The sequence below is a fragment of the Portunus trituberculatus genome, unplaced genomic scaffold (assembly GCF_017591435.1).
Source record: "Portunus trituberculatus isolate SZX2019 unplaced genomic scaffold, ASM1759143v1 PGA_scaffold_300__1_contigs__length_60365, whole genome shotgun sequence".
In the NCBI taxonomy this organism is placed as follows: domain Eukaryota; kingdom Metazoa; phylum Arthropoda; class Malacostraca; order Decapoda; family Portunidae; genus Portunus; species Portunus trituberculatus.
The window spans coordinates 40,001-53,571 of record NW_025541468.1 but is presented as its reverse complement, the minus strand read 5'-3'; the positions used below and the strand labels follow the sequence as shown (position 1 = coordinate 53,571).

The 13,571-nt window shown below is 39.0% G+C and overlaps 1 protein-coding gene and 1 long non-coding RNA gene across 2 annotated transcripts in view; one reads left to right on the top strand and one right to left on the bottom strand.

Annotated features, from left to right (window-relative positions):
• Positions 1-214: 214 nt before the first annotated feature.
• LOC123500481 lies at positions 215-4,808 on the top strand. Its single transcript, XR_006673339.1, has 3 exons — positions 215-272; positions 589-673; positions 4,282-4,808. It is a non-coding gene; the product is annotated as an uncharacterized LOC123500481 (long non-coding RNA).
• Positions 2,873-13,571, bottom strand: part of LOC123500480 — a 21,126-nt gene continuing 10,427 nt past the window's right edge. Inside the window, exons 3-4 of the mRNA XM_045249194.1 lie at positions 3,288-3,379; positions 2,873-3,117 (exon numbers count right to left, since the gene is read on the bottom strand). Coding sequence (XP_045105129.1) covers positions 2,933-3,117; positions 3,288-3,379 — 277 coding nt within the window. The 3' untranslated portion in view covers positions 2,873-2,932. The remainder of the gene's footprint in view (positions 3,118-3,287; positions 3,380-13,571) is intronic.

Here is a 13,571-nt window from a genome sequence, read left to right as displayed (position 1 = left end):
CTCTCTCTCTCTCTCTCTCTCTCTCTCTCTCTCTCTCTCTCTCTCTCTCTCTCTCTCTCTCTCTCTCTCTCTCTCTCTAATATTAATCCAGTTTTATTTATTTCAGATTGTGTTAAGAATATGGAGAAAGACGGACCAAGGCAAGAAGAGGAGGAGGAGGAAGAAGAAGAAGAAGAAGAAGAAGAAGAAGAAGAAGAAGAAGAAGAAGAAGGAAGAAGAGGTGGAGGAATATGAGAAGAGGAGGAGAAGAAGAAAAGAGAGAAAAAGAAAAGGTAAAATAATAAATATTGTCATTTCATAAAGTTTTTGCTATTTCAATTCTCTCTCTCTCTCTCTCTCTCTCTCTCTCTCTCTCTCTCTCTCTCTCTCTCTCTCTCTCTCTCTCTCTCTCTCTCTCTCTCTCTCTCTCTCTCTCTCTCCTCTCTTCTCCTCCTCTCTCTCTCTCTCCTCCTCCTCCTCCTCCTCCTCCTCCTCCTCCTCCTCCTCCTCCTCCTCCTCCTCCTCCTCCTCCTCCTCCTCCTGTACTAATACTATTACTATTATTATTATCCCAGTGTGACCTGTGTGACCTCTGACCTTTTGCCGCAGGACTCCCTTGGACTGTGTCCTCACTGTGACCCAAGAGGAGGTGGCCACTCAACGCTGAGGTCACACGGCTCCCTTCCTTATGCAGGTCAGTGGTGTGGTGTGGGGTGGTGTGGTTGGTTAGGTGGGTTGGGTTGCCCTGGGTAAGATTTTGAAGCCATTTTTAGGCAGTTTGGCATGTTTGGAGGGTATTTTTAAACAGTTTGGCATGTTTTAAGGACATTTTAGACAGTTTGGCATGTTTTGAGGGTATTTTGAGACAGTTTGGCATGTTTTGAGGATATTTGAAAACAGTTTGACATGTTTTATGGCCATATTGGCATGTTTTGAGGGCATTTTGAGACTGACATGTTTTGAGGGCATTTTAATAGAGGCAGGTTTGGAGGGTATATTAAGACAGTTTGGTATGTTTTGAGGGCAATTTAAGACAGTTTGCCAGGTTTTGAGGCCATTTGAAGACAGCTTGGCAGGTTTTTAGGGCATAAGACAGTTTATTATGCTTTGAGGGTAATTTAAGACAGTTTGGCAGGGTTTGAGGACACTGTAAGACAGTTTGGCTTGTTTTGATGGCATTTTAAGACAGTTTGGCATTTTTAAGGGTATTTTAAGACAGTTTGACATGTTTTGAGAGTATTTTGAGACAGTTTGGCATATTTCAGGGCAATTTAAAACAGTTTGATATGCTTTGAGGGCAATTTAAGGCAGTTTGGCATATTTTGATGGTATTTTGAGACAGTTTGACACATTTTATGGCCATATTGAGACAGTTTGGCATGTTTTGAAAGCATTTTGAGACAGTTTGACATGTTTTGAGGGCATTTTAATACAGTTTGGAGGGCATATTGAGACAGTTTGGTATGTTTTGAGGGTATTTTAAGACAATTTTGGAGGTTTTTAGGCAAATTGAAGACAGTTTGGCAGATTTGGAGGGCATATTAAGGCAGTTTGTTATGTTTTGAGGGAAATTTGAGACAGTTTTGCTGGTTTTGAGGCCATGTTAAGATAGTTTAGCTTGTTTTGAAGACATTTTAAGACAGTTTGGCATGTTCTAAGGGCATATTAAGACAGTTTGATATGTTTTCATGGCATATTAAGAGAGTTTGGCAGATTTTGAGGGCAATTTAAGAAAATTTGGCAGGTTTTGATGGCATTTTAAGACAGTGTGGCAGGTTTTGATGGCATTTAAAGACAGTTTATCATGTTTTGAGGACATTTTAACCCTTGGCTTACGGTAGACGAATTTATTTTCCATTTCCTACTCACGGGTAATTTTTGAAATATCAGAAAATAATATAAGATGATTTTATTGATAAAAATCCTTTTATGTTTGTAATTGTAAAAACAATGATGTACTATCCAGAGTGCTGTGACCTCTGAGAGAAAAGTTATTGCAGGTCAAAGATTCCTGTCAAAACGTGTTGTGTGACCCGCGGGGTAAAAATGACAGAGTTCTGCGAGGAAGCCCCTCTCTCTCTCTCTCTCTCTCTCTCTCTCTCTCTCTCTCTCTCTCTCTCTCTCTCTCTCTCTCTCTCTCTCTCTCTCTCTCTCTCTCTCTCATCGGATCAGATATGAATGAGTGAAGAGTAATGAAATAATAATAAAAGAGAGAGAGAAAGAGAGGAAAGGTTTGTTTGTTCACACGTTCCATCCTTCTTCCCCTTCCCCTCCCATCGTATCAGATATGAGAGAGAGAGAGAGAGAGAGAGAGAGAGAGAGAGAGAGAGAGAGAGAGAGAGAGAGAGAGAAAGAGATTCTATGAGGATAATGGGAAGCCAGAAATCCTTATCCTGTAAAGAAGCAACACCATGTTGCATGTTGACCACCTGCTTGTCACTCTCAGTATCAATTCATCAGTGATGGAGGGTAGTCAGTCACCTCCTCCACCTCCTCCTATATCTACTTCACCACCATCATTGCCTCCTCCTGCACCCTCTCACCCTCCATCACCACACCCTTCAACAATTTGACCTACACCTGAGCCCTCTTCTTCCTCCTCACCTTCACTACTCGTCTCCTCACCCTCAATTTGTTTTGGTGGCGATCCTTTGTCTCTTTGTGTCACTCCCTCCTTACCTGCTGTACTTCTGCATTCCCACCTCGCCGATCTGTCTCCACCTTCTTCTCGTGTAGTATCTCCCCCTTCCGTTATTTCTTCTTCTTCTTCTGTTTCTAGCTTTGTAAATTATATGGAGGAACACTTCCTAACCTCTTTCGAGGAGTCCGAGGAGGAATTATTCTCTGAGGAGGAATATATTTGTCAGGTCCCTGGTACCCCGGAGGAGTAAATGGTAAGTGTTGTCTAAATTATTACTTTATTTCCGTAATCCTAGTCTAACAGTAAGCTCTATTACAACTGAAAAGAAAGAGAATGAAAACTTGTATACGGGAATGAACTGGAGCAGAACAAAACAAACTCTGGCAACACTAGTGCGATGACACGTGCTGGCCCACAGGGTAGTAAAGGTCGGGGAGAGTGAAGTGAGGAATCAGAGGAGCCATCAAGCAGGTGCAAGAAAGCTGCATCTGCAAACTCTGCAATAAAAGAGATCACATGTAAACATAGCTTATGAAGTGTGTGTGTGTGTGTGTGTGTGTGTGGAGAGAGAGAGAGAGAGAGAGAGAGAGTGTGTGTGTGTGTGTGTTTTGTACAAACATTCATGTGGTTATATATACTATATTCAAGAAACACTCATTCACTTTACCTTGTGAAATAATGGAAGATGATCTGTTTGATGGCAATAAAAGATACACCAACATCTGCCTGAAGGATACAGTCCTCTCTCCCCGCTCCCTGCTATAAGGAAAGAAGGGGAGATATTTTTAGGCGCACAGAGTTACCCTCCTGCACACCCGACACTCATATTTCGTGTAAAATCAGTATACAGTGAATCTTACAAGACGTAATACTCTTTTTGTCAATATAGTGTAAAGTTATATACAATACATGGTCTTTTCCCAGGTAATCTTTCAGGAGTACATCTACTACTGAGCCAGAGAATTCACGAGGATTGCTTTTAGTCAAATCATCAATGTCACTGCCAGAATGGATGCAAAAATCCAGCACAATTCCAGTTTCGCAGTCACATAGCACATACAATTTGATTCCAAAGCGATGTCACTTTGATGGTATATATTGTTTGAAAGCTAATCTTCCCTTGAATAGCATCAGTGATTCATCTATAACAAGATTTTGAAATGGGTTGAAGTAAGACTTGAATTTATCTGTAAGACTTTGCAGCACTGGTCTTATTTTCCAAAGTGGATCAGCAGTTTCTTTACTAGAAAAGTGAAGAAATCTTAGAATATTACTGTAACTGTCTTTTGTGATTTGTCTTGCAAAAAATGGCCTGTATAACATCTGAGCCTTGCTCCAGTAATCATGTCTAACATCCTTTTTAGAATGAGGCATTAGCATAGTCACAGCTATGAACGTCAAAAGTTCATCTCTCGTAATATGTAGCTATTCTTTCTCGTGCGAGCGAGGGGTTACATCAGATGTTTCAGCATACCGGACATGATATGCGTTGGTTTCAGTCACTATATGATCCAGTAATTAATTATCAAGCAATGCCAAGAAATAATCACACTCATGTTGCACTTCAGGGAACTTGTCGGTAATGCCAACAGGTTCTCCAGCAAACACAGGCATTGTTGGAGTAAAATCCTCACACTCATCCCAGCAAAATATATCTTCAGGTCGAGAGCAGCACCTGTGAAACCTTGTGCTGCACTTCTAGGCCTTGATACACTTCTGCGACGTCTTCGTGGCCTGCCACGCCAATAAGACGCTCCACGCCCACGAAATCCTGCGAGGCGAGCATGTGGCGGTGGTGCAGTTTCTGTATCACTGAGACTGAGAATATCATCGTAACTACTGCTATATTCACATCCTTCAGTCACTAAGTCAAATTCACTGTCTTCACTCTCATCAGTGATGTGAAAGTCATTGTCAGATTCATCACTTTCATCAGAAAAAAGTGGGGTAGATTCGCCCGGTGGGTTGTCTCCACCCGACGCGTGGCGGGAGGTGCCAGGTCTCGCCTCCATGACGAACACAAAGTCTCTGAGATGTGTGTGAAAACAGTCAAACTGGCAACTCAGCTAGTGGAGAGTGATGCCACCCTACAGCCCCGCCCCAGTCTTCAAATGTTAAGCGGGAAAAATCATGATTACCGATACGATCGCCGTCTCTCTGGACGGAACAATATCATCATTCATGTACGATCACCGTAAGCTAAGAGTTAAGATAGTTTGTCATGTTTTGAGGACATTTTAAGACAATTTGACATGTCAGGGCATATTAAGACAGTTTGGCAGATTTTGAGTGCAATTTAAGACAGTTTGGCAGGTTATGACAGTATTTTAAAACAGTTTGACATATTTGAGGACATATTGGCATGTTTTGAGGGCATTTTAAGACAGTTTATCATGTTTTGAGGACATTTTAAGAATAGTTTGACATGTTTTCATGGCATTTGAGATAAAGTTTGATGCATGTTTTATCGGAATGTATGGCATTTTTGAGTATCGGTATCGGTACATTTATTTTAGGCAATATGATACCTAAAAGGAATTTACTACTTAGTGATTATTCGATATAAGATATTGATGATACAAATTAATGAGAGGCATTAAGTTTCCGTGGTGATTATTATGAGAATACTGTTTTCTGTGGTAATAAGACAATTTTAAATTGGACATGTATGAAACGCGTATAGGCTGAACTTTGTCAGGTTTCATGAGTCACCACGCATTCTCACTGTCTGAGTCAGATTTAACACAAAGTTTACACAGTTGACATGTTTTCAACTATAATTAAGAATATGCAGATATGGAGAATGCAGATTTATATATATATATATATATATATATATATATATATATATATATATATATATATATATATATATATATATATATATATATATATAGTTAGGCATTTTGCATTATTGTAAATAACAGCATATTCTTATTTGATTTATAATTAACAGTGGTAGTGGTAGCCTTTTCCAAGATATCATACTGGAATAGGTGGAAGCTCGAATTATATATGTATATTAATTTTAATGGAAGTTTAATTTTCAAGTTACTTGTGTTAACCTAAGGATGTAAAATTTCCATAACTAAGAAAATAACAATTCTGTTTTGTAATCATGTGCATTGTGTATAATTTGTTGAATATTAATTATTTAAGATCATAGCAATACACTAGAAATTAGAATAAACTAAACTTTTTCTATTTAATTGAAAAGATTAGGTGAAAGCTCATTTTTCTGAATTGGTCTACTAATGTGTAATTAATTAATATCAAAGGATTTCAGATTTAATTAAAGAGAAACATACACAACAAAATGAGTTTCTTTTGCTAATATTTTGTGTCTGTTTTACAATTTTAATAATTTTAGAAATATTTTTGATCGCCAAAATATCGTCAATAAAATTAATAATGAAAATGCACAAGACCAAATGGTCACTAAAGGAGTAAGAAGTAAGAATTTAAAATAACTGACAAGAATCAGAAGACTGAGAAGATATTCATTCTAATTACTGAGTAATTTACCTTTGAAAATGGCTTCAAAAAGCTTCTAGAATTGCTCCTATTTCACAAACGTTCTCAGAAGGACTCACAGCATCCCCAAAACAAAGCCTTCCATCTTATAACGCTCGCTGTCCACCAACTCATCCTGGTGTCCAGTGCAGTAATCACTATAAGTAGTAGTATCGGTATCGGCAATTAGGTGGTATTGGTATCGTTATCGGATTTACCATTTTGGTATGGTACATCTTTAATTTGAGACAGATTTGGCATGTTATGAAGGCATTTTAAGGCAGTTTGTCATGTTTTGAGGACATTTTAAGACAGTTTGGTATGTTTTGATGGCATTTTAAGATAGTTTGCCAGGTTTTGATGGAGATTATAAGACCATTTGATATGTTTTATGACATTTAAGATAGTTTGGCATGTTTTGAAGACATTTAAGACCATTTGGCATGTTTTTATGGTATTTTAAGACAGTTTTGGCATGTTTTATGGTATTTGACATGTTTTAACATTTGAGTTACGTTCAGTTCAGTTTACAAAATAGTGAAGGTGACTCAATGTAAACAGTGCACCTCTCATTACAGGAAAGTCAAGTTGAATGCTGCCAAGCCAGAGACCATGCTGCTGGAACACTGCACCACCAAGCCAAGCCAAGACAACATAACAGATTGCCTTCTACAACACCTTTTAGCCATCAGCAACACCCAGAGTACAAGACAACATTGGAGCCATGAAGAACAGTTGGGATAGATTAGCAGTTTGGCATTTTTATTTTTAAGGACATTTTAAGACAAGTTTGGCATCTTTTTATGGTATTTTAAGACCATTTGATATGTTTTTATGGTATTTTAGGACCATTTGGCATGTTTTTATGTTATTTTAAGACCATTTGGCATGTTTTTGAGGGCATTTGAAGAAAGTTTGGCTATGGTAATACCCTTTTATTGACATTAAGAAGGGTGTATGGAGGTGACAATATCAATATGCACTGTCTTCACTATTTCAATCCCCCACATGAGTTTGAGAAGCAAGTGTTGGATTCTCTGGACAAAGATGCAGTGTGCTTGTTAAGAGATTCACTCAGCACTCACTCACTCCTTCACTTACTGAACTCAGAGGAATGAAAAAATATTTACATTTAAACTAGACCGAGCTGTAAAATCCTCTATTCCACTACGAAATAGGCGCTCAATCACCAGCTATAAACCTAAATGGTGGAATTCAGAAATAAAAAACTGTCTCTCTGCTAAAAAACGCGCCTACCACAAATACAAAACAACACACAATGAAAGAGACAAGATTGAGCATGACCAATTGCGACGCAATGCTAAAAAACTTATAAGGGAAAGTAAGAAAAATTATGAGCTCCATATCGCCAATCGTAGCAAGACAAATCCTAAAGAGTTTTCAGTTATATCAGAACTAAAAAAGCAATAGCTTCATCAATAGGGCCGCTAGCTCTAGACAATGGCGAACACACGGACGACGAAATTGAAATGGCTATTAAATTAAACAATTACTTCGTCAGTCTTCACTGAAGAAACTCATTCAGAAAATCAGCCAACTGCACCAAATCACAGCAATAATGTCTGTTTAAATACGTGCGATATCCAAGAAAATGTAATTTTGAGCGCAATAAATAAAGTTAAAACAAACAAAACTCCTGGTCCCGATAAAATTTCTCCACGAATACTAAAAGAGGCAAAGAAAGAACTTGTTAAACCATTGTCTATCCTCTTTAATAAATCACTTAGCACTCGTAAAGTTCCTGATGACTGGAAACTCGCTAACGTAACTCCAATCTTTAAAAAAGGTGACAAGTCTCAAACTAGAAATTATCGACCAATTAGCCTCACTTCAGTGGTAGGTAAATTAATGGAGACAGTTTTGAGGGATAAAGTTGTTGCATTCTTAGAAAGTAACAACATAATAAACGAATCACAACATGGATTTAGAAACAAGCGGTCATGTTTAACAAATTTGCTTGACTTTTTCCATGATATATATAATTTGTACGACAACACCAGAGCGGTCGATATCATATATCTTGACTTCCAAAAGGCTTTTGACAAAGTGCCACATAAACGTCTTATCAATAAAGTAAAAGCGCATGGTATAACTGGTGACATTGCAGCGTGGATCGAGGATTGGTTGTCTGATCGTAAACAGCGAGTTGTGATCAATGGTAAATCTTCAGACTGGATTAACGTAAGCAGTGGCGTTCCTCAAGGATCAGTTCTGGGACCTATTCTTTTATTATATATATTAACGACATTGATGAAAGAATAAATTGTAAGCTCTCAAAATTCGCAGATGACACAAAATTGCAAACAGAGTAGACTCAGAAAGCCAAAGACAACTTTTGCAAAGAGATTTAGATACTCTCATCGAATGGTCAAACAAGTGGCAAATGAAATTCAATATAGATAAATGCCACGTTTACACATAGGAAATCAAAATCCTCAGGCGACATACAAGATGAATAATACCCCAATGACAAGTGTGGACAAAGAAAAAGATCTTGGTGTCATTGTTTCAGCAGACCTCAAGCCTAGCAAACACTGTACTGAATTCGTCAAAACTGCGAATAAATTAGTTGGTTTCATTGGACGATCTTTCACTTTCAAGTCTGAAAAATAATATTAACATTATATAACTCACTCGTCCGTCCACATCTCGAATACAATGTTCAGTTTTGGTCACCGTATTACAAAAAAGATATTGAAAAATTAGAAAAATACAACGCAGATTAACAAAAATGATCCCAAGGTTGCGGAACAAATCCTACGAGGAACGCCTAAAGGAATTAAATTTATTTTCTCTTGAGAAACGGAGAGTAAGAGGCGACCTTATCATGCTTTTCAAAATTTTTAATGGGTTTGCAAATATGAATATTCAAAAATACGTATCAGTCGACCAGTCAAATGTCACCAGAAGCAATGGTTTCAAAATTGTTGGTAAGCGCTTTGTAACAAATGAAGCCAAACACTTTTTCTTTAATCGCATAGTCAATATATGGAATGGTCTGCCATCAAATGTTGTCAACTCAGGTACTATCGAAACGTTCAAAGTTCGCCTCGATAAATACTTTGAATGTAATCCCCGGTTGTCGCTATTCATTTCCGAATAATTTGCGCTTTTCTTTTATCTCCCGGGCCTCTGATCGTGGTTTAAATTGCCCGTTAGTTTAAATTACTCTCACCCTCCATACATGACACAGATAGCCCGGAGTGAACGGTCACTACTTTTACTCTCGATCTGTGAAGGGCTGTGGATAGTCAAGAGCCCTGACAGTAGGTGACCATCATCGGGATTTAAGGTACCAGGGTCACCGCTGCAGGGGTAACCATACAGTGTGCGGCGCCCTTTAAAGGGAAGTGCACTTTACAGTGGTTGTACGGAGCTGGGGCCTGATTGACTGCTGCCTCTCTTGAAAGCGCCAGGCAAGGCTGCCGCACCACCTTTTTGACACTGTGTTTACATACATACTACACTACACTGCATACACGCACAGATAGCCCAGAGTGAACGGTCACTACTACTACTCTCGACCTGTGACGGGCTGTGTTTGGAGAGGGCCTTGTCAACCATTGATCATCATCGGGAACTAAGTACCAGGGATCAATGTTGCAATGGGTTATCAGCGTACGGCGTCCCTACAGGAAAGTATGCTATCTCAGTGGATTGAACGGAGCTGGGGCCTGATTGACTGCTGCCTCCCTAGAAAGCGCCAGGCAAGGCTGCCGCACCACCCATTCGACATACACACTGTGCATCCACGTACACAATGCACACACAACATGACATTCACCAAGCGTTAACACTTTCCCCCACAAACACAAGTAGTCAGACGTAGATTACACATTTCCTTTTCACTCTCTACTAAAATTCCATGTGATTTTTTAATATCACATGGTTTCGCCTTTTTTTTCCTGCCAGCCTCGGCTGGAGGGAGGGTGGGTGGGAGGAGCCTTCTGCTTTGCTGTCCTGTCTCTACCACTGGTAGTTAGTAGATAGTTTTCACAAACAGCCTATCCTCCTCCTTTCCTCCTCCTCCTCCTCCTCCTCCTCCTCCTCCTTAGTTCATCTTCAGATTCAGGCAAGATCAGAGCTTGCTATTTCAATGCCCGTAGTTTACGAAATAAATTTAATGAGCTCCAAGCTCTTATACATCAAGAAAACTATGACATCATCGGCATCACAGAAACTTGGATTAATACAACACACAGAGATTACCTCGCAGAATACTCACTTGATGGCTATAACATTTTTAGTAGCGAAAGATCTCACCGTACAGGGGGCGGTGTAATGTTTTACGTTAAAAGTAATCTTCGTGCTCGTGTGATGCCAACTTCAACCATTGCAAACATAGATGTCAATTTCATTCATATAGAAAATAAATCCCGAAGAATATCATTAGGTCTCGTCTATCGTCCTCCAGCCCAGTCACCCGCCACAGACGAACAATTGTATGAACAAATCGCGGACATTTGCTGCGTAAACAATTGCATAATTATGGGAGATTTTAACCTTCCAGTCACAAGGTGGGGCGAACCACTGACAGCTCACGCTGGCCAGCAGCTGTATAATAGCATGCTTGAAAGCTCCCTCCACCAACACATCAAGCATCCGACAAGAGGTAACAATATCCTTGATATCGTTCTAACAAATGATGAGAATACTATTGAAAATGTGGAAATTGGACCAGAATTCAGTTCCAGCGATCATCGCACCTTAAAATTCACCATAAATTTTGACAAAGGAAAAGTGAATGAAAGTAAAGAAAAAGTGCCAGACTATCGGCGTGCAAACTACACAAGACTCCGTATGCAGCTTGCATCCATTGACTGGAATATACTGCTGGAAACACCAGATGTAGATAAGACATGGGAGGTGTTTGCTGAAAAGATAAATGATACAGCTAAGATGTGTATACCACTAAGAAACAGAAGGAAAATACTAAACACCAAACCGAAATGGTGGAATAATGAAATTAAAAGCTGTCTTCTAGCAAAGAAAGAAGCATACAACAAATACAAATTAACACAGCATAATAATGATAAATTAGAGCATGACAGATTGCGTAGACAAGCAAAAAAGTTGATAAAAAGCAGCAAAAAATCTGTAGAAGCTCAGATCGCAAACTCCTGTAAAACCAACCCAAAGGAATTTCACAGTTATGTAAAATCCAAAAGAGTCTTAGCCTCAACAATTGGTCCACTCATAACAGAAAACGGAAACCAAATAGATAACGAAGTTGAAATGGCAAACGTCCTAAATAGATTCTTCTCAACAGTCTTCACGACTGAAGATGTCCAAAATAGTCTGCCCATGCCAGAGCCTCAGGCACAAGGCAAAACACTGCCTGACTTCATAGTTACAGAAAATGAAATCCTCACAGTCATGAACAGCATGAACGTAAACAAAACGCCTGGACCAGACAAGATATCACCCAGGCTTCTCAAAGAAGCGAAAAATGAGCTCGTGAAACCACTCACGATTATATTCAATAAAACTTTACAAGCAGGGAAAGTCCCCCAGGAGTGGAAGCTAGCAAATGTCACGCCCATTTTCAAGAAAGGAAATAAATCACTCCCAGCTAATTACAGACCAATCAGCCTTACTTCAGTAGTGTGCAAGCTGATGGAAACGATAATCAGAGATAAGATTGTCAAATTTTTAGAAGAAAATAAGATCATGAAGGATTCACAACATGGTTTCAGAAACAAGAGATCCTGCTTAACAAACCTACTAGACTTCTTTTATGAAGTTTTTAACTCGTATGACGAGACAAAAGCAGTGGATGTTATTTATCTTGATTTCCAGAAAGCTTTCGACACTGTCCCTCACAAGAGGCTAATCAGCAAAGTAAAAGCTCACGGCATAGCTGGAAATACCCTGAAATGGCTGGAAGACTGGCTCTCTGACAGAAAGCAACGTGTTGTTATAAATGGAAAAGAATCAGAGTGGCACAATGTGAAAAGTGGTGTTCCTCAAGGCTCTGTATTAGGACCAGTTCTTTTCATTGTTTATATTAATGATATTGATGAAGGAATCACTTGTAAAATAAGCAAATTCGCGGACGACACCAAAATAATGAGCAAAGTTACATCAACGTCACAATGGCAAGAACTACAGTGTGACTTAAATAAACTGACACGCTGGGCAGAAAAATGGCAAATGAAATTCAATATAGAAAAGTGTAAAGTCCTACACATTGGAAGTAACAATGTACAAGCAAAATACGTAATGAGTAATGTACCTCTGGCAAGTGCTGAGAATGAAAAAGATCTTGGTGTTGTGGTGTCTAAAGATCTCAAGCCGAGCAAACACTGCACAGAAGCAGTAAAGAATGCAAATAAATTAGTTGGGTTCATTGGAAGAACCTTTGAATTTAAATCAGAAAAAGTTATCCTTACTTTATATAACTCATTGGTGCGTCCTCAGCTTGAATACTGTGTGCAGTTCTGGTCACCATATTACAGAAAAGACATTGAAAAACTGGAAAGGATCCAGCGTAGAGTGACCAAGATGATTCCGAGATTGAGAAACAAGCCGTATGAGGAACGACTGGAAGCATTAAATTTATTCAGCTTAACAAAGCGCAGGATAAGAGGAGACCTAATCCAAGTTTTCAAAATTTTTCAGGGATACAACAACCTTGATGTAAATAAATATTTTACTATTGATCATTCCACCATAACAAGGAATAATGGATTTAAAATTACACCAAAACGCTTTAAAACCCACGAGGCAAAGCACTTTTTCTTTAATAGAATAGTTAACATTTGGAATAAGCTTCCTTCTGAAATAGTAAACAGTACTTCCATTGCATCATTCAAAAACAAAATTGATAAATATTTAAAGAATAACCCCCAACAAGCTCTCTTCTTGTCTGAATAATTAAACATGATACTATATTAACTTTATAGATAGATATGTAGAGTTCACCGTAGGGTGAATAATAGAATCTCCTTTCATCCTTTCCTGTGAAAATTCCATGTCAGTTTTTCCATACTGCATGGTACTTTTCCAAGCTATTTTCCATGCCAGCGAAAGCTGGAGGGAGTGGTGGGTGGGAGGAGCCTTCTCCTGTACTGTCCTGTCTCTCTTATCTGTAGCCAGTTAGAAGTAGTTACCAAACAGCCTCGAAAGGACCAACAGGTCTGTTGCTGTTTGGCTTTCCTTTGTATTCCTTTGTATTCCTCCTCCTCCTCCTCCTCCTCCTCCTCCTACCAAAATTCTACTAAGGAACCACTTTTTTTTCCCTCCAAAGACTTTATCATTACTGTGTGTGTGTGTGTGTGTGTGTGTGTGTGTGTGTGTGTGTGTGTGTGTGTGTGTGTGTGTGTGTGTGTGTGTGTGTGTGTGTGTGTGTGTGTGTGTGTGTGTGTGTGTGCGATTGATAGAAAGAAAAACACCTCCCTCCACACACACACACACA